A 20,102-nucleotide genomic window follows, 5' to 3' on the forward strand; every position below is an offset into this window, starting at 1 on the left:
CAGGTAGCCATTGGATTAACTGTTCAGCAGTTTTATGGCTTTGTGGGTACAAACTGTTAAGAATCCTTTTTGACCAAAGACTTGGCACTCCAGTACTGTTTTCTGTGCAGTAACAGAGAGAACAGTCTATGACTAGGTTGGCAGGAGTGCTTGACAATTTTTAGGGCCTGAGATGAAATATTAAGGGAAAAAGAGGGAAATCTTTGGACAATATCATAATCCATAATGCTTCAGGAAGGGTCATATTTCTGGACAACACAAGTATTACAGTACAGTATAGTGCTCAACTAGCAATAACCATAGTTTGAATTTGACAAAAGCATCTTCCCGGTGTTCTTTGTCTGAAAATGTCTTGTTGCATTTCAGCAGAATACAATTTTTTTTTAAATAAACTAAAACTGCACACATCTGAACACCCTCCCCATTCCCTGTATTTTCTAAAGAATCATACTAGGACAGACAAAATACATGCCTATGTGAACCCTATGTGCCCTGGTAAAGTTTCACTAGAGGCAAGAAAAAGTATGTGAATCCTTTGGAAATAGCTGTATTTCCACATAATTTGATCTGATCGTCATCTAGGTCACAACAATAGACAAACAATCAGCTTAAACTAATAACAAACAATTATATGTTAATGTCTTTATTGAACACAGTGTAAACATTCCTAGTGCAGGGTGAAAAATGTATGTGAACCCTTGGATTTAATAACTGGTTGACCCTCATTTGGCAGCAATAACCTCAACCAAATATTTTCTGTAGTTGTGGATCAGACCAGTACAACGGTCAAGAGGAATTTTGGACCATTCCCATCTACAAAAATCTCTTTCAGTTCAGCAATGTTATTGGGATGTCTAGTGTGAACTGCTCTCTTGAGATCATGCCACAGCATCTCAAATCGGGTTGAGTTCAGGACTGACTGGGCCATCTCAGAAGGCATTTCTCTTATGCGTTTTGGGTCATTGTCCAGTTGCGTCACCCAACTTCTGTTGAGCTTCAATTGGTCGGACAGATAGCCAAACATTCTCCTGCAAAATGTCTTGATAAACTTGGGAATTAATTTTTCCGTCAATGATAGCAAGCTGTCCAGGCCCTGAGGCAGCAAAGCAGCCCCAAACCATGATGCTCCTTCCAACATACCTAGGGTTGTGGAACATCCAGGTGTACTTTTGCAAACTTTGACATGCAGCAATGTTGTTTTTTGGACAGCAGTGGCTTCTTCCATGGTGTCCTCCCATGAACACCACTCTTTTTTTAGTGTTTTACAAATTGTAGAGTCAGAGAAGTTAGCATGTTCCAGAGATTCATGGAAGTCTTTAGCTGACATTCTATGATTCTTCTTAATAACCCCATTGAGCATTCTGCACTGTGATCTTGCAGTCATCTTTGCAGGACGGCCACTCCTAGGGAGAGTAGCAACAGTGCTTTCTCCATTTATAGACAATTTGTCTTACCGTGGGCTGATGAACATCAAGGCTTTTAGAAATACTTTTGTAACCCTTTCCAGCTTCATGCAAATCAACAATTCTTAATCTTAGGTCTTCTGAGATCTCTTTTGTTCAAGACATAGTTTACATCAGGCAATGCTTCTTATAAATAGCGAGCTCAATTTTGTGAAAACATTTTATAGGACAAGGCATCTCTAACCAACATCTCCAATCGTGTCTCATTGATTGGACTCCAGGTTAGCTGACACCTGACTCCAATTAGCTTTCGGAGAAGTCATTAGCCTAGGGGTTCACATACTTTTTCCAACAAACACTGTGAATGTTTAAATGATATATTCAACATAGACAAGAAAAATACAATAATGTGTGTGTTATTAGTTTAAGCACACTATGTTTGTCTATTGTTGTGACTTGGATGAAGATCAGATCAAATTTGATGACCAATTTATGCAGAAATCCAGGTAATTCCAAAGGGTTCATATACTTTTTCTTGCCACTGTATATAAAGGGAATAGGGTGCCTGCCTGTAAATCGCCTCATTATAGTTATTTTATTGTGTTACTATTTTTTAAATATTTGTTCATTTGTATACTTTTTAACTGCATTTGTGGGAAAGGGCTTGTAAATAAGCATATAACGATAAAGTCTACACTTGTGGTATTCGGCGCATGTGACAAATACAATTTGATTTGAGACGTGGCCCATCTCTCTATCTTTGTTACATTAGCAGTGTGGTACAGAGAGCTTGCAAGACCATGAGGGCAGAGGCCCCAGGGCCCCAGCCTGGGAACGCTGAAGATGGTGTTTAGCCTATACTGAACTCAGTGTTTTTACATTGACTACTGTATGTACATGTTGTTACATCAGCGGTTAAATGTTACCAAATAACTAATTATTGATTTATATTCCAAAATTGTTCTTTTTGTGAACTGTTCAGGTTTACTGATCTACAGGTAACTGCCAAAATAAAGGAAACACCAGCATAGAGCGCCTTAATAGGGCGTTGAGCCACCATGAGCCGCCAGAACAGTTCCTTTGAGACCCATCTTTCAAAGTCACTGAGATCTCTTATTCTAGCCATGGTAGCCAAAATATTGGGCAACTGTACATTTTTATATATGATCCTAAGCATGATGGGATTTTAATGAACTAAAACCACACCTGTGCAGAAGCACCTGCTTTCAATATACTGAGGGGTTAGATTATCTGTCCCAGGTTACCCTGGTGGGAGGCTAAAAATCAATACATATTTATTTGTCACATGTGCCATAAACAACAAGTGTAGACTAACAGTGAAATGCTTACTTACAGGCCCTTCCTAACAATGCAGAGAGAAAAATAGAGAAATAATTGAAAAATACTAATTTACGGAATAAATACAGAATGAGTAACGATAACTTGGCTATATACACGGGGTAGCAGTACTGAGTCAATGTGCAGGGGTATGAGGTAATTGAGGTAGATATGTACATATAACCAGGAATAGGGTGACTATGCAACAGGATAGCAAATTAACAGTAGCAGCAGCATATGTGATGAATCAAAAAAGTTAGTGCAAAAAGGGTCAAGACAGATAGTCAGGGTAGTTATTTGGTTAACTATTTAACTAACTATTTAGCAGTCTTATGGCTTGGGGGTAGAAGCTTTTCATGGTCCTGTTAGTTTCAGACTTGGCATGACATTTCCACCTTTTAGATTTTGTGGCATAGAGAAAGATAAGATATCATCAGACAGGTGAGGAGATATTAATAATGTTTTTGGATTTTCACCCTCCAGACATTATTTCCTAAAGGACTTAATGATGAAATGCCTATGTATGTTATGTCGTGAATTTGCACATGAAATATGTGTCTCTTGTAGATTATTCTGACGTTTTTTGTACGATGTACCCAGTGACTAATGAAAACTTGCTATGTCCTCATTGAGATTTTACAGACGTGTTTAATACACCTTATTTATACACTTTTGTAATATTTATGAAATGCATATTGTTATATTTGGAAGCACTTATTTATTTTTCCTTTGCCTCCAACCCCCTTCGATGTGTAGAACGGATGTGGGTGGGGCCAGATCCACATAATGGTGCAACTTTCAAAAAATCCCAAAAGCTCTGACGAAGGCCGTGTGGCTGATACGTAAGCTCATTAAAGATCGGTGATACTATCAAGAGCAGTGTGCCGTTTCCTTTTTCCTTCAGTTTCCGACTTGGTGCATTGGTACCGCTTGCCGTGCGGTAGCAGAGAGAACAGTCTATGACTTGGGTGACTGGAGTCTTTGATACATTGTTTTAGCTTTCCTCTGACACTGCCTGGTATAGAGGTCCTGGATGGCATTGAAGCTTGGCCCCAGTGATGTACTGGGCCGTACGCACTACATTCTGTAACGCCTTGCGGTCAGATGCCAAGCAGTTGCCATACCAGGTAGTGATGCAGCCAGTCAAGATGCTCTCAATGGTGCAGCTGTAGAACTTTTGGGGGATCTGAGGGCCAATGCCTAATATTTTCAGCCTCCTGAAGGGGGAAGAGGCGTTGCCGTACCTTCTTCAAGACAGTGTGGGTGTGTGTGGATCATAATAATTCCTTAGTGATGTGGACACCGAGGAATTTGTTAATTATATGACCACCCTACCATAAATTATTGGGCTTGAGTTACTGTAATGATGTTTTCCGTACTGTTTAATTAGCATATTAACTACCTAATTTGCATAATACCGCATATGAATTTAATACATTTTACTTGTATTTGAATCATCTCTGTGTTCTACACCAGCCCTGAAAGTGTCATAACAATATGACCACCCTACCTGGAAATATTGGACAAAAGGTGTTGAATTTAAGATTTCAGACAGGTGCCTTATTGATAACAGATTATCAATGACCTGTCCGCAACCTTTTCGACCTTTTCCGATCACTTCAAAAAAATCTCAGCAATGGTAAATCCTATCCTCATGAAATAAATTGCTGTGTTCCCAAGAAGCTGCTCTACAACATGGAATACAAAGTATCCCCCTGTGAAAACACTGGTTGAATCAATGTAGTTTTCACTTAATTTAAATGACATTGAAACAACGTGTAATAGACCTTGAATTGACGTCTGTGCCCAGTGGGATAACACCATAACCACATTGAGTAGGATTATGTTTTCACATGCAAATGTGATTGCTTTTGATAAAAAAACCGCTTTTTCTGCCTTCCCAATGAAAAAAGGATCGACAATAAAAACATATGTTTGATGGAAAATACATGTTTGTTTCTGGACGATGCATCAAGCTACCTTGATAACATGCTCAACTGGCGCAGATTACTATTCGATTTGAGGATGGCCAACTCCCTTACCGCTTTTACCCGTTTACGTCATGGGTCTAGACTGGTAACCTGATTTGCTGAAGCTGTGTATTGGCTTTGGAGCCAACGGTCGGACATATTGGCACTCCCTAGTAAGAGTAGTTCATGTTTCAAGGACAAAATTACATGTATTTTTTTGTTGCAGTTGGGCCTGTAACATTAGTCATCTCTAAAAATTATACTTAGATGTTTTCTGTTTAGCTCACATATCATTTAACAGTATGCATGAAGGTGTCTGTAATATAATAAATGTGGAAAAAACGAATGTAAACGTTAACAAATGATGACGGCACTGTGGCTTCAACATAGCGCCCCTTATTAGAAATCTAGTGTATATATACATAATTTGGTGCACCGCGGCTCAGGTTAATACAATTTGCCTCGCTCTGTAACCCTCATTTACTCAAGTGTTTCCTTTATTTTGTCAGTGCCTACCGAGTTGTTGTGTAGATCTATCACACGCTGAGAGCGAGGCCGGAAGTACTTCGATCAATGACGCGCCATGTGGTTGTCAAGGAGTGCGTGACATTATTATGGGATGTTAGGGGTGAAATGGCGCTCGGCGCGGTATTTTGAACAATCGTCTACGTTTCTGTGCTTTTTACCGAAATGTTGCTCCGCCTGTATGGACCGGTGAAGGAGTATGTGAGTTAAGGCGTTTCGAGACACTAAAAATTATAGCTTCAAGGGGAGAAACAAACCACGTAAGAATCTGTTCGCTGTGTGAAAGGGGCAATACTTTGTGTTGCTGCTGGCTAGGCTTGCTAGCTAGCTAACAGCTGATGATATCAATTTGGCCAGTCAGCAGCATATGAAGATACAATATATAGTAACGTTACTTGTAGTATGTACTTACAAACTGTGGAAATACCTTTTATTCTAGTTAGCTAACGTAGCTTTGTTATAGGATTCATGTTGTTGAAGCAATATGAAGTTGGAAAATATCCATTAACTTTATTCACCATTCTTTCGGATAAAGGAAACTAACGTTGCATATATTTCATAGATAATTATTATTTTACTGATGTTTGAGAGTTACATTGATTATTCAGGCTGTAGCTTTGTGTGATTATAATGACCCCAAATTCATTGCAAATGCAGCCCTCTAGATAGTTTCCAGCACTCCGACAGATGGACAGCAATTTCTGATTTTGCTAAGCCAGTTTGCCATTCGGGCCTGTCATTGTTTAGCTTCCAGAGGTTAATGCCTCTGTAGTAATCCTGTCTATTCAATATTGGCTAGACGGAAAAATACCTTCCTAGTGTAGTCTGTGTCTGCTTTGTGAAATGACTTGAAGGCAGCTGGGGCTTTGACTGTCAAATAGTCAGATGATTACGTCGAGGGTTCCTCTCAAGGTTTCTTTCTTCCAAAAGGAAGTCACATCCCCATTTGATTTCGATCTCTGGGGGTTTGTTATTTGACAAATGACTATTAAGCGTTGGTCTAATGAATGTTCTTATTATACATTTGAATAGGTTTACCAAAAACACATAATAACAGTTCACCAGTTGTTTTCAAATGTGGACATTTGAGAGAATTTAGATGTATTATTCGTGACGTTATTTACGTAAGTTGTATAGTTCTACACAGTACACAGAGTATCATGCAAGTATTTACAGGCTCATAAGGCTTGTTACAGTATGTGACACAAGGCGGGGGAACTCTTTAATATTATTACTGTGTTGCACTACCAGGTAATCTATCGCAAGCTGTGACCCCATTACTTTATTGGTAAACAAGAATCCTGACATGGGCGTTCATATCTATTGCTCGTTCTTCCTCTCATCTCTTTAGATGAACTCATGACGAGGTGAAAATGGCGGATATTTCGAAATCCAACCCGGCCTGAAAATAGAAACGTAGCTAGCAAGCTATAGCTGGTCGTTTTCACAGTGCTGCTCCTGTCACAAATTCATGATTTTGACAGGCTGCTTAATAGTTGAGAGAACAAAAAGCAGGCCCCGATCATATATCCTATCGAAAATTGAAGGGATGAACATCGACCCCCTCCCCCTAGTTTATCAACTTGTATATTATCCTATCTGTCTTATTTTGCGTATGCCGGAGGTAGGACAAAGATTAATTTTCTGGGATGTCCAAAGCGGCCTAGCCAAGCTAACTAACCAGCTATCTACACCTCCGCTATGCAATCCATGACATGTTAGCCAAACTATTTAATTGGCACCGTTCGAGATTCGGTGGATTGTGTTGCAAAGTAGGCTTTTGATCTAGTTGTGTTGCAATCAAAGGATCATAACGTTGTTGCATAAACATGTTTGTTATTGTTCTTGGTGGCTAGCTAAACTAACGTTAGCGTATTCAGCTTCGTTTAGCTAGCTAGCTAGTGTTAACGACCATAGAAAGCACTGTTAGTTACCGCTGCAGAGCCATTGCAACACTGCTAATGCTAGCTAAACAGATTATTTATGAATTTATATTGTAACGTCAAGTACTTGATTTTCTATTGCCTGTGTGTGTTCTGTAACACCATTTTCATTGCTTATGAATTCATCGCTGTCTTTGAAACTATTTGGTGTATTTGCGCTTGTGTTTTTGATAGTAGATGTATACATCTAATATATTCACTAATGTCACACACTGCATGTTTTGGCTGTATATTGTGACAATAACATAATTCAAATCCATGGTGATTTGCGCCTTCCATTGTCTTTGTAGTGGTGTGTGGTGCACCATCATATGCAGGAATTGGTAATTATGTTTTAGGCTTCTCACTGTATTTTGTTCACATAGAAAATACTTTTGTAATTGTTCTTGGTTGCCTAACAATTGCTTATGGGCACTAACCAAGATGTATAAAAACCTATTGTTAGAAATGCATGTTTTATAGCCCAAGTAGCAGCTATCTATATCTGTTTTCTAGTGTACTGGTACTTTCCTGTCAGTCTTTCTACTGAAAGAAAAGTTGTTTAACACATCCAATGGCTTGGTGGAGCTATTGGACTGACATTCTGATGCTTCCTGTTCTGTTTCCAATAGTGACTGAGCTGAGTGTAAACCTGCAGACATGGACGTGGTGTCGCCAGAGCTGAACAGTCTGCTCCCTGATGAGATCATGGACACAGAGGCCATCATCATGGATGACGACCCCCCCGCCGAGTCCCCTGCAGCCTCTGGCCAATCACAGCCTAGTGACGACTCACCAGTCCCCATGGAAATGGATGTGCCCGCTGTCCCAGAGATCGTAAGCCTGTGTTCGGACGCCCCTCCAACCCAGCTGACCCAAGCCGGGACCACCTCCACCCCCACAGGTTCCACCCTCTGTAGCACCACCTCTGCTACCCAGCTCCTCCTCACCTCTTCCACGGTTTCATCCTCCTCCCTCACCTTGCGACCCGCCACAGCCTCCACCCTAACCTCAACCACCCCTAAAACCACCAGCAGCCTCTCCCGGGTTAGTCTCACCTCGGGGGGCTTACAGAAGCTCTCAGCCCACCACCAGATCATCCTCAACAAGGTGGCCTCATCCCCAGGCGCAGACACCACCAGGTCCCAAGGCACCACCACCACTACTCCAGGGGGCCAGCAGTTCATGGTGACGGCCATAGGAAAGTCTGGCCAGCCTATTGTGCTGCAGCTGCCCCACACAGGCTCCAAGTCTACCTCAGTGCAGGGTCTGGGGGAGGCCAAGGCCAACCCGCAGCATTTCAAGGTGGTGACGGTCAGCTCGGCCAGTCAGGTATCCACCCTGCAGGCCCAGCAGCTGAAGACTGTACAGGTGAGACCTGTTTATTGACTTGTTTACCTTTTTGTCTCAAGGGTCTGGATTCTTTGCAATTCATCAGAAAGTAATTCAGTGTCTTTACTATGCTGTGCTCACCTTGTGTAGTGAGGAGATTAATTTAGTTATGTGTTGTCATGAAGAGCCTTATAAGGCTGGAAATCATCCCCAACTGTAACCCCTCCACAAACACCATATGTGATCATCTTCATTTCAAGCACACTCACATGCATTTACTTGGTTGGTGAAAGGAGGGGTTACAATTCCACATCATTGCTATTTACATAGAGAAAAAATACATTTATTGGCATGTCCAAACAGAAGTGTTGAAATGACTAAATAAACATTCTGAAGCAAATACTATAACAATTTATGGTGGATGATGTTGACGGGCTTTATAGGTCTGGGCTTTATCTCTAAGCTGTAGTTTGTGCAGTGAAGGTAAATGAACATGTTTCTCAATAGATTGCTAAGAAAACTCAGGTGTCTTCGGCTGGACCAATAAAGTTTGTCTTCACTAAAGCTGTCAACAACAAAGGTCTGACTGCCCAGACATCAGTATCCAATGTCATTACAGGTAATCCCCCTGACATGCTCTTCATATTGACATCTTCATAGAAAGAATGCTTGGTTTCCAATGTGCCACACACACCCATGGATAGCTGTGTAATTGAAAGTTCAGACTATTATAACTGCTTTGAGCCATAGAAATGTATATAGACTTTGATCCCTGCCCCAATTTGGTTCTGACCTTATCGTTGTGATTCTGTGCCCTTCCCTAACCCCACCCACCCAGGTCGGGTCCTGTCCACAAGCAGCCCGGTGACCCCCCCGCGGACCATCACCCTCTCTGAGACCCTCGGCTCCAGCAGCAAGATCGCCATCTCCCCCCTCAAGTCGCCCAGCAAGGTCAGACATGCTGCCACTCAATCCCTCTGACCCCACTTTGAGTGAGGGAGAGAGAACCAGTGCAGTTTCAGGGTCTGACATTAGAGTGGCCTACTGGCCCGGGGCCAGTAAACGCATTTCCAGTCAGTGGATCTCCTTTTTGCGTTCCAGTTCAACGTATACTTGCTCTGTCACAGTCTACCATTGAAGACTACATGTGTAAAAGTCATGTTATTTCTATTTGCGCAATATGATTATGATTAGCCATTCACTAAAGCACCACCACGCTGCCGTGAGTCACAACGTCTTGAGAAGTACAAGAGTTCGGCACGCACAAGCGCATGGTGTCCAGAGCAAAAACAAGCACCCATCAATCTACTCGCTCAGCTTATTTATTTTAACTAAGAAAAGTGAACATACTAGCAATATACTGGCTACTGTTGATAGTCTACAAAAGACACTTTAGCATTTGTCTTGGCTAGTCTACCGTAGCCAGGTCAATATCTTTTGAACCCAATTCTCTTAAAGGAGCATTGTCCTATTTTGAGATGATACATTTTTTTTTAGAAAATCATCTCAAAAGGACATACTTCAGAAACAAAAATGAATGCAGTTAATCCATTTTAAATTCTAAATAATAGAGTAATGACTTGCATTGTACAAAACGTTAGGAACACCTTCCCACTATTGAGTTGCGCTCAGAACAGCCTCAATACGTTGGGGTATGTACTCTACAAGGTGTCGAAAGCGTTCCACAGGGATTCTGGCCCATGTTGACTCCAGTGCTTCCAACAGGTGTGTCAATTTGATTGGATGTCCTTTGGGTGGTGGACCATTCTGAATACACACAGGAAACTGTTGAGTGTGAAACCCAGCAGCATTGCAGTTCTTGACACACTCAAACCGGTGCACCTACTACCATACCCTATTCAAAGGCACTTAAATCTTTTCTTTCCCATTCACCTGCTAAATGGCACACAAACACAATCCATGTCTTAAGGCTTGAACATCCTTATTTAACCTGCCTCTTCATCTACACTGATTGAAGTGTATTTAACAGGTGACATCAATAAAGGATCATATCTTTCACCTGGATTCACCTGGTCAGTCTGTCATGGAAAGAGCAGGTGTTCCTAATGTTTTGTACACTCAGTGAATATTACACCACTATTTAATACATATCATAATAACCAAATCTAGCATATTTAATTGCTGCAAATAAAGAGAAAGCATGCCAAGCTATAGGTCCCGCATGACCCCAATCCATTTAGAAACTATGCCATGTCTGGGCCAGTGAGTGGGACCCTGAGTTTTCTCCCATTTTGTGTTTGGATGACAACTTGGAGCTATTGACATGTATTAGTAAACATATCATTCTGTTTTCTCTTTGTGTGACAGTTGACGGTGGTGTCGGTGGCCTCACAGGTCCCCAACTCCCCTCAGAAGTCAGTGTCTCTGCCTCTCAACATGGCCCACCTGGGACATCAGATACTATTACAACAGTCTACAGCCACCTCACCAGCCAAGGTAGTCTCAACCCATTCTACTGCGTGGCTACAACTAGCTTTTATAACAGTGTTTCTCAACTGTGGTCCTCTCTGACCCCCAGAACTGCAAATTTTTTGTTTTATTCAAACACTGGAACACCTGATTCAACTAGCCAACTAATCACCAAGACCTTGATCATCAGGTATGCTACTGCTGATGCTCTTGGAAATAATCTTGACTGTTTTCTCCCCTCCTCACAGACCATGAAGCCTGTGCAGACTGTGACGGTGGGAGGGGTGGGCGCCACCCAATTTAAGACCATCTTTCCCCTGTCCACCCCATCCAACGTGCAGCAGATCCAGGTGCCAGGCAGCCGCTTCCACTACGTCAGGCTGGTCACTGCCACCACGGGCAGCAGCACGGGACATGCCGGCAGCCCCATCACTAACTCATCCATGACAGGTAGGAGCCAGACTCCCAACTCACCATCCATACAGAGTGGCAGGGAAAGGATTTTAGTTCCAAACAGTGCCATAAATATATAGTGTATGTACAACGGTATATAATGACCTGTTTTCCTTCCACAGCCAAGCCCATGGTGGTCAACACAACCCAAGTCAGGATGTCTGTCCCCATTGTCCCAGCACAGACAATGAAGCAGGTGAAACACACTACTTACTTACAGATTGAATTGCTCCCCTAATCATACATTCACTCAGCCACGACAACATGCACTATCAATAAGGTGAGTGTAATTGAACAAACCTTCATTGTTCTCCTCTCTCAGGTGGTACCTAAGCCCTTGACATCGTCAGGCCAGGTGCTGACCACTCAGACCCAGCAGAGGTTGATCATGCCCGCCACATCGCTACCCCAGATTCAGCCCAACCTCACCAATCTACCCCCGGGTACCGTATTGGCGCCTGCCCCTGGCTCTGGGAACATGGGCTACGCCGTGTTGCCCGCACAATACGTCACACAGGTACAGGGCTGGAATGTGTGTTGAATGCATTTTAAACGTGTGTGTTTGTGCTCTCACACTTCTCTCTCTCTTCTCCAGCTCCAGCAATCTGCGTATGTGACTCTGGCCAGCAGCTCTGGGTTCTCCACCCCTACAGGCATCCAGACTCAGGCCAGACTGCCTCTCAATGGGTAAGCACAACACCACACAGGAAATCCCCAGCTGGAGTATGATCTGTGGTTTGATGGCAAAGAAGTCCTTGTCAGTAGAATAAGTCAGTACAATAAAGCACCTTTGTTTGAAGGTTTTAAATTCCTTTTGATATGAAATGTTATGACAACGTTGAAATAAACTCACTGCCCTGACTAATTATAAGCATATTCCCTTCTCCCACAGCTTATCAACATCAGGCGCTGCCTTCAGACCACGGAAGCCCTGTAACTGCACCAAATCTCAGTGTCTCAAACTGTACGTACTATAATAACTTACAGGGAACTCAACCTACTCAACTATTGATGTTTAACAGGATTCCTGCTTTAAAAAGTAAATGTCCTGTATTTAGATGTCATTTGAGATGGGCCTAACCTCTAGCTGTCTATGTTGTGTCTGAATGCTCTCTCTGCAGGTACTGTGACTGTTTTGCCAACGGGGAGTTCTGTCAGAACTGTAACTGTACCAACTGCTTCAACAACCTGGAACACGAGACGGACCGAGCTAAAGCCATCAAGGTGAGGAACAAGACCTCAGATTTGACTCCACTTTATTTGTCTCACCTTATTCTTCCTTTGTGTGAAAGAAAAGCTTGGTGTGACAAATGTACTCTTTGATTTGTGATATGATTTGGCCTTGTGTAATAAATACCTGTCTGTTATATCTGACTCCTTGTGTACAGAGTTGTTTTTAAAGGAGTGTATCATTTCCCCAGGCGTGTCTGGACCGCAACCCGGAGGCGTTCAAGCCGAAAATCGGTAAAGGTAAAGAGGGCGAGTCGGACCGCAGACACAGCAAAGGCTGCAACTGTAAACGCTCAGGCTGCCTGAAGAACTACTGCGAGTGTTACGAGGTGGGTCTCTCTCTCTCTCTGTCGCTCTCTGTGTGTCAAGCAAGTGAAATGGTACAAGCAGTAAACATTACACTCACAAAAGTTTCAAAGCAATGGAGATGTCATATTATGGCTATGTACAGTGTTGTAATGATGTACAAAAGGGAAAATAAATAAACATAAATATGGGTTGTATTTACAATGGTGTTTGTTCTTCACTGGTTGCCTTTTCTTGTGGCAACAGGTCACTAATCTTGCTGCTTTGATGGCACACTGGTATTTCACCCAGTAGATATGAGTTATTTTCAAATTCTTTGTGGGTCTCTGCAATCTTTATTTTTTTATTTTATTTAACTAGTCAGTTAAGAACAAATTCTTATTTACAATGATGGCCTACCGGGGAACAATGGGTTAACTGCCTTGTTCGAGGGCAGAACACCAGATTTTTACCTTGTCGGGGGATTCGATCCAGCAACTTTTCGGTTACTGGACCAACGCTCTAACCACTAAGCTACCTGCCACCCCAATCTCAGAAATATGTGTCTAATATGGTCAAACATTTGGTGGGAGGTTAGGAAGTGCAGCTCAGTTTCCACCTCATTTTGTGGGCAGTGAGCACTATGTGCCTACTGCGATCTCTCTGAATAGCAAAGCTATGCTACTGTCTGTACATAGTCAAAGCTTTCCTTAATTTTGGGTCAGTCAGTTTAGGGCCAAATAGCATTCTAGTTTGTTCTTTTTTGTAAACTCTTTCCAATGTGTCAAGTAATTCTTTTTGTTTTCTCATGATTTTGTTGCGTCTAATTGTTTTGCTGTCCTGGGGCTCTGTGGGGTGTTTGTTTGTGCACAGAGTCCCAGGACCAGCTTGCTTAGGGGGCTCTTCTCCAGGTTCATCTCTCTGTAGGTGATGGCTTTGTTATGGAAGGTTTGGAAATCGCTTCCTTTTTAGGTGGTTGTAGAATTTAACGTCTCTTTTCTGGATTTGGATAATTAGTGGATATCGGCCTAATTCTGCTCTGCGTGAATTATTTGGTGTTTTACATTGGACATGGAGGATGTTTTTGCAGAATTCTTCATGAAGTGTCTCAATTTGGTGTTTGTCCCATTTTGTGAATTCTTTTTGTTGGTGAGCGGACCCAAACCGTAGAGGGCAATGGGTTCTAAAACTGAGTCAAGTATTTTTTTTCCAGATCCTGACTGGGTTGTTGATTTTTATGTTCCTGGAGAGTCCAGTTGGTTCTGGTATTCTTTAATAGATTATTCTAAGATATGTATTTGATCATGGACATGTTTTTTGCTGTTTTGAATTTTGTTATAGAACCAAAAGGATTGGAGAAGTGGTTATCCATACATCTTCATTTTGAATAGATGCAGTGCATTCCCAAAGTATACAGACCCCTTGACCTTTTCCACATTTTGTTACGTTACAGCCTTATTCTAAAATGGATTCAATTGTTTCCCCCCCCCTCATCAATCTACACACAATACCCCATAATGACAAAGCAAAAACAGGTTTTTAGAAATTTTAGCAAACTTATAAAAAATTAAATGGAAATATTACATTTACGTATAAAGGGTCTGAGTATTCAGACCCTTTACTCAGTACTTTGTTGAAGCATCTTTTGCAGCGATTACAGCGTTGAGTCTTCTTGGGTATGATATTACAAGCTTGGCACACCTGTATTTAGAGTTTCTCCCATTCTTTTCTGCAAATCGTCTCAAGCTCTTTCAGGTTGGACGGAGAGCATCGCTTGTCGTATAATATTCTAATCAAGTGAGGGAGACTAATTTCTTCAATAATCCCCCGATTGAGGCCACTGTGTTCTTGGGGACCATCAATGCTGCAGACATTTTTTTTTTTGTACCCTTCCCCAGTTCTGTGCCTCGACACAATCCTGTCTCTGAGCTCTATGGACAATTCCTTCCACCTCATGGCTTGGTTTTTGCTCCGACATGCACTGTCAACTGTGGGACGTTATATAGACAGGTGTGTGCCTTTCTAAATCAAGTTATAAAAACATCTCAAGGAAGATCAGTGGAAACAGGATGCACCTGAGTTCAATTTCGGGTCTGAAAGCAAGTGGTCTAAATATTTATGTAAATATGGTATTTCTGTTTCGCAACAACAACAAAAAGTCCATAAACCTGTTTTCGCTTTGTCATTATGGGTTATTGTTTGTAGATTGAGGATTTGTATTTAATCCATTTTAGAATAAGGCTGTAATGTAACAATGTGGAACATGTGAAGGGGTCTGAATACTTTCTGAATTAACTAACTCTTCGTGTTTGTTCCAATTTTCCCAGAAGTGGTTAGATTCCATGGGTTCTTGAATTACATTGTGTTGATTTCTGACGTGATGTTCCTTTTTCTGTAGTGTTTCAATGCTCCACTATAGTGAAGGTGTAGGCTCAGGTTTTCTGCATCTGTTTTCGGTTGGACAGGTTTCTCCATTTCTTTCGTCGGTTTTGCATTCTTCATCAAACCATTTGTCATTGTTTTTTTATTTTCTTAGGTTGCCTGCTCTCAATTTTTAGGTTTGATAGGAAAGCTGAAATGTCAAATATACTATTTAGGCTTTCTACTGCCAAGTTTACACCTTCACTAAATACAGTGAAATGTTTTGTCCAGGAAGTTATCTAAAAGGAATAGAATTTGCTGTTGCCTAATTGTTCAGTTTTTTTCCCCGGTAGGTTTCTACACTACTTTCATTCCATCTATAGCATTTTTGTTATATTGTGCAGTTCCTTTGGCTTTGATGCCTCTACTTGAACAGAGCAATATTCAATCATAACTATGGTTTTGCTGATAGGGGTGTCAGTGGGCTGACTGAACACTCTGAGAGACTGGGTTGAAGTCAGTGATCAAGTAATCTACAGTACTACTGCCAAGGGACGAGCTGTAGGTGTACCTACCATAGGAGTCTCCTCAACCTACCATTTACTATGTACATACCCAGCGTGCAGCAGAGCTCCAGGAGTTGTTTAATTTTTTTATTTAACTAGTTGTTACTGGGAGGGGGGCATATAGGGTGTGGGGGGGGGGGTGTCTTGGCGGGATATCTGTTGCTCCTGTGTGAGAGGCTGCGGTTGAGGGTGACTTCCTTCAGGGTCCTGGCAAAGGTTGGGATTGCTGCCTTGTAGAGGTGGACCTGGTTGTAAAGACTGTTCAAGTCCAGGGTGGACTATAACGTTGTACTCTGTTCTATTATATGTTGCCCTGAAGCGGTGGGTGCAGGCTTCTGGTCCGACCTACTAGTAGCACACCATGTTCTTGGTCACGCCTGCTTATTTATTGAGACTCTCTCTGCCAGGCCAAGATCATGTGCTCGTCTACCTGTAAGTGTGTGGGCTGTAAGAACTTTGAAGAGAGCCCTGAGAGGAAGACTCTGATGCACCTGGCTGACGCAGCTGAGGTCAGAGTTCAACAACAAACGGCAGCCAAGACCAAGCTGTCATCACAGATCTCAGACCTGCTTACACGGACCACTCCCGCCATCACCAGCGGAGGGGGGAGGTAAGACTCCCTCCCTCTCTACACTCGCCCTCTCCAGCCTCACCCCCTCTACCTACCCCCTCTCCCCAACGCATCTTCTCTAGATTTATTTTCTCTATCCTTAACGCCACCTCCCTCTCATCCCCCCCTCTCCAGCCTCGGCTCTGTACCATCTATGCTGTATCTTGTTCTAGAGCAGTGGCTAATCTCTTCATCCTCTCTCAACCAGGATGCCCTATACGTTTGTGACGAAGGAGGTGGCGGAGGTGACGTGCGAGTGTCTGCTGGAGCAGGCTGAGCAGGCAGAGCTGAACCAGCAGCCCCAGGCCACCGCAGAGAGGATGATCCTGGAGGAGTTTGGACGCTGCCTCATGAGGATCATCAGCTCGGCGGGCAAGACAGACTGTCCCTCCATCAACTGCTAGGCTAGGTCCAAGGGCTCTCTCGATTTGCCTCTCACCCAGCGCAGAGAGAACTCGTTCCTGGGAGACTGAAAGGGTGGCCCCCTTTCTCCCCAAGCACCAGAGCTAAACATTGGTACTGGCGAGTGGTGGTGATCCCTGGGAGGTCCTTGGTTTCTCTGTCTCCCAGGCTAGCTATCCCCATAGACATTGGATTGGGAGGAGAGTAGACTGCCCCGTCAACTGTTATCTAGCTAGACCCAGCACCAGGAGGCAAGGACAGCCCTGTGCAATGCTTACCCAGCCTCAGAGCTCTAGCATTGGGAAAACTAAGGGACATTAATTGCTATGGCGCTGGTGCTATGGCGCTGGTGCTGCTCCTTCTTCACAGTTAGTGGGAACAGCCTGAAGGGAGTGGCTGTCCCCATGCCTGCCTGAAAAAACAAGGATTGTGGGAGAGACTTGGCAGAGAAAGAAGTGCAAGGGTAGAGCAAACGAGCGGGACCAGGATTTGGGTTTTAACCAGTTCTTGGTTTCGGTGCACCCTCTGACTGAGTGGAATAGCACAGTTTGTTTGTGTTTTTTGAAGGGGGTTGTTTTAGACTTACCGTGCACACTTTTTGATAATAGGTATTTTTACATGTTTTGTTTTTTCTTCTAATGTATTTTTTTTCTACCATCCTATCATGGCTCTGTTTGTCCCTCTCCTTCTCTCTGGTGTGATATTAACACGTTTTAATCATTTGATTCTTCAGTTAGTAGCCCAGGTTCTAATCATGATGCTGATCTCTCTACAGTTGCTAGCTTTTACTGTAGCCCACAAGATACCCCCACTATTTATTTTCCTCAACCACCGTTTCAACTCGTGCTTATAAAAATGTCTAAGAACAAATTCTAAATTCCCACTTTTGATTTTATCATGGATATGGATTCTATTTACCATTTTTAACAAATAATTGGTAACTATTTAAATTTACATTCACCAAACTGGGTTTTGGGGTAGCATACAGTCCTGTTTCTGACACTTTCAGGTAGGGTAAAGCTTCACAATATCAAATCCAAGTTATTTGCTCTGCTAAAGTGCTTATGGTACTCTAAACTCTAAATTAATTGTGAAGGTAGGAAAGTTGTCCACTTATTAGGTAAATAGGAATATTGGAATCTAAGTGACCCTACTTTAACTTCTTTGTGAATAACAAAGATGTAGAGTAATGTATGTAGAATAGTGCACACACATCCATGTTGGATCACTGTCAAGGGGCAGATTGTTTGATTGGATAATGAATCTAGCCATAGTATCACCGTATGTCAGGAGCACTGCAACTATTTTAGCATAGCAGAGTGCCTTTAGTCTACAGTGAGCTGATGATTGGGCATGGTAACATTTTTCTACAATGTCATCATGGATTAGGCTACCAGGTAACACATGATTTGGCCTCTGTGTGTCACACTAACTCTGCCCATCAAGTATGTGTTCAACAGCATCTGGGTGGTGTTTCTAAAGCCCGTATTATCATGTCCACTAGTCTGGCTAACACACAACTCAAGTCCTCCTGACTTCAGCCTGGAATGGCTCCTCCATGTTGGCACAATGCGTCGATAATGAAGAGGGCTGTGTTTTTACTGGTTGGTTCTCTTCTGTATTATTCTTACTCAAACACCAACATGCATGGCCACACAGCCCCCTGAGCGCTGCCCCTTCCATTACAATGGTTGTATTTTAAAAACAACGAGAGGTCTCAACCTCTGAGGGGGAAAAATCACATTTGATTGAACCAATCAAAGCCATCGCTCAATTTCTGAGTGAATATTGCATTGACGGCCTTCTTTCCAGACCAGTGTACGACAGCTGTCCCTGTGCTGTGAGTCATGTGGGTCGCGCCAGCCAGGCTACATTTCCCCCTCACAAAGCCAATCTCTCTCTGTTTTTGTATTGGGGTGAGTCTTGTTTGGGTGTTGTTTTTAAAATACTGTTATTAGTAGATTTATTTCCCCCCAGGATACCTTTGCCTTACGTTCCTCAGTCTGCTCAGGGCATTGAAGGACTTTTACTACGTTGTCAATTGTTTCCCCCAATATTGTTGAAGACGCACACGTACTTATTAAAACACGTTCAAGATCTATCAAAAAGCAGGAGTTTGTTGATATAGATTGCCCTTGTCCAAAAGAGCATGACCATGTTATACACCATCACACATCCTTTTTAAAGTTGTAATCATCCCTATGCACTGAAAACTTTGTTTATTGTATGGATGATCTTGCTGGATGCTGAGGTTATTACAAAATTGCTGTACAGGAGCATCAACAATTGGTTTGAGCAGCGTGATTCATCCCTAATAAAACACATTTCTCTAGGCCCTGTTCAGGAGGGTGCAATGTTACAGAACGTTCAGATAGAAATGTATTGTGTAGAACTAATACAGTGGTATTTCAGGTAGAGGATTGGAATTATTGGCACTATGTTACATTTCTATTTGTAACATTTGTTGAGTCTCCCCTCATTGAATACAGCCCTAGTATCCATTGTCAACCCACAAAGTGGGATGTTTCAAAGGGCTTCCAATAGTTGAGCACAAACAGAACGCTGCTCTGAAAGTCCTCTGACCAGCTCACTCCCTTAATCTGATGTTGAAAGGTGGTGGGAAATTGTTTTTAGATTGTCTTCTAACAGAGAGAAATGTAACATAAAAAATACATTTATATTATCAATAAAACTAAACAGCAAAGTTGTGCTCTGTCTGTGAACAGAAAAGTTCCTATCAAATCTATATATTTCAGGAGAAACCTAGCCTTCTATCAGGTAACCTAACCCATGGCATCTGGTAGTGCTCTGTACACTAGACAAAACAATACATCTTCTTTGTACCTTCTCAATGTTTGCAATATCAGGCTTTTTTCACTGAGGGAATCTCTGTACTGAACTGATCTGTGTAAATCTGTTACCTGCTGCCCTCCATGTATAAAAGCCCCTGTGCAACAGCTCAGTAGTACTACTTGGTTGTTTGATTGTATATCGTATGTTAAGTGACCATTGCCTGTATTGCTTTTTAGGTGAAATCATGTTTGTCTTTTTTCTTATGTCACCGTTCTTGTAAACATCTCTTTCTGTCTGGAATTATTTATCTCATGTTATCCTGACTATAACACAGTATCACCAAAATTAAAGTACTTTTAATTATTTTCAGATTTATATTGAGTAAAGCCTATGTAAGATGTTGTGACTGTAATGTAAGCAAAATACAAAGCAAATAAAATTTATACAGTTCTGTAAAAAAAGTTCTCACTTTGCACTAAATT

General features: G+C 42.2%; 1 protein-coding gene across 6 annotated transcripts; it reads left to right on the forward strand.

The window, feature by feature from the left end:
- The first annotated feature begins 1,879 nt into the window (after nt 1–1,879).
- On the forward strand, nt 1,880–20,093 carry lin54 (lin-54 DREAM MuvB core complex component). 6 transcript variants are annotated; one of them, XM_024431015.2, is made up of 14 exons: nt 1,880–1,909; nt 7,791–8,529; nt 8,998–9,109; nt 9,329–9,441; nt 10,819–10,947; nt 11,169–11,370; nt 11,496–11,569; nt 11,696–11,890; nt 11,969–12,060; nt 12,266–12,337; nt 12,495–12,597; nt 12,795–12,932; nt 16,223–16,425; nt 16,634–20,093. In XM_024431015.2, exons 2-14 carry the CDS (start codon nt 7,819–7,821, stop codon nt 16,827–16,829), a joined length of 2,340 nt encoding a protein of 779 aa, XP_024286783.1. In that variant the 5' UTR covers nt 1,880–1,909; nt 7,791–7,818; the 3' UTR covers nt 16,830–20,093. The 6 variants fall into 6 exon arrangements, with proteins under 6 accessions (XP_024286783.1, XP_024286780.1, XP_024286779.1 ...); XM_024431012.2 differs by lacking the exon at nt 1,880–1,909 and adding an exon at nt 5,290–5,437; XM_024431011.2 differs by lacking the exon at nt 1,880–1,909 and adding an exon at nt 5,294–5,496 and having other exon boundaries at nt 16,634–20,092.
- Nucleotides 20,094–20,102: the final 9 nt, after the last annotated feature.

Source organism: Oncorhynchus tshawytscha, linkage group LG09 (assembly GCF_018296145.1).
Source record: "Oncorhynchus tshawytscha isolate Ot180627B linkage group LG09, Otsh_v2.0, whole genome shotgun sequence".
NCBI classification, from domain to species: Eukaryota; Metazoa; Chordata; class Actinopteri; order Salmoniformes; family Salmonidae; genus Oncorhynchus; species Oncorhynchus tshawytscha.

Coding starts and splice junctions, on each gene's coding strand:
- lin54 (XM_024431015.2), top strand. CDS start 7,819: ATGGACGTGGTGTCGCCAGAGCTGAACAGTCTGCTCCCTGATGAGATC. Junction 12,598..12,794: donor ACCGAGCTAAAGCCATCAAG/GTGAGGAACAAG, acceptor TCATTTCCCCAG/GCGTGTCTGGACCGCAACCC. Junction 12,933..16,222: donor ACTACTGCGAGTGTTACGAG/GTGGGTCTCTCT, acceptor TCTCTCTGCCAG/GCCAAGATCATGTGCTCGTC.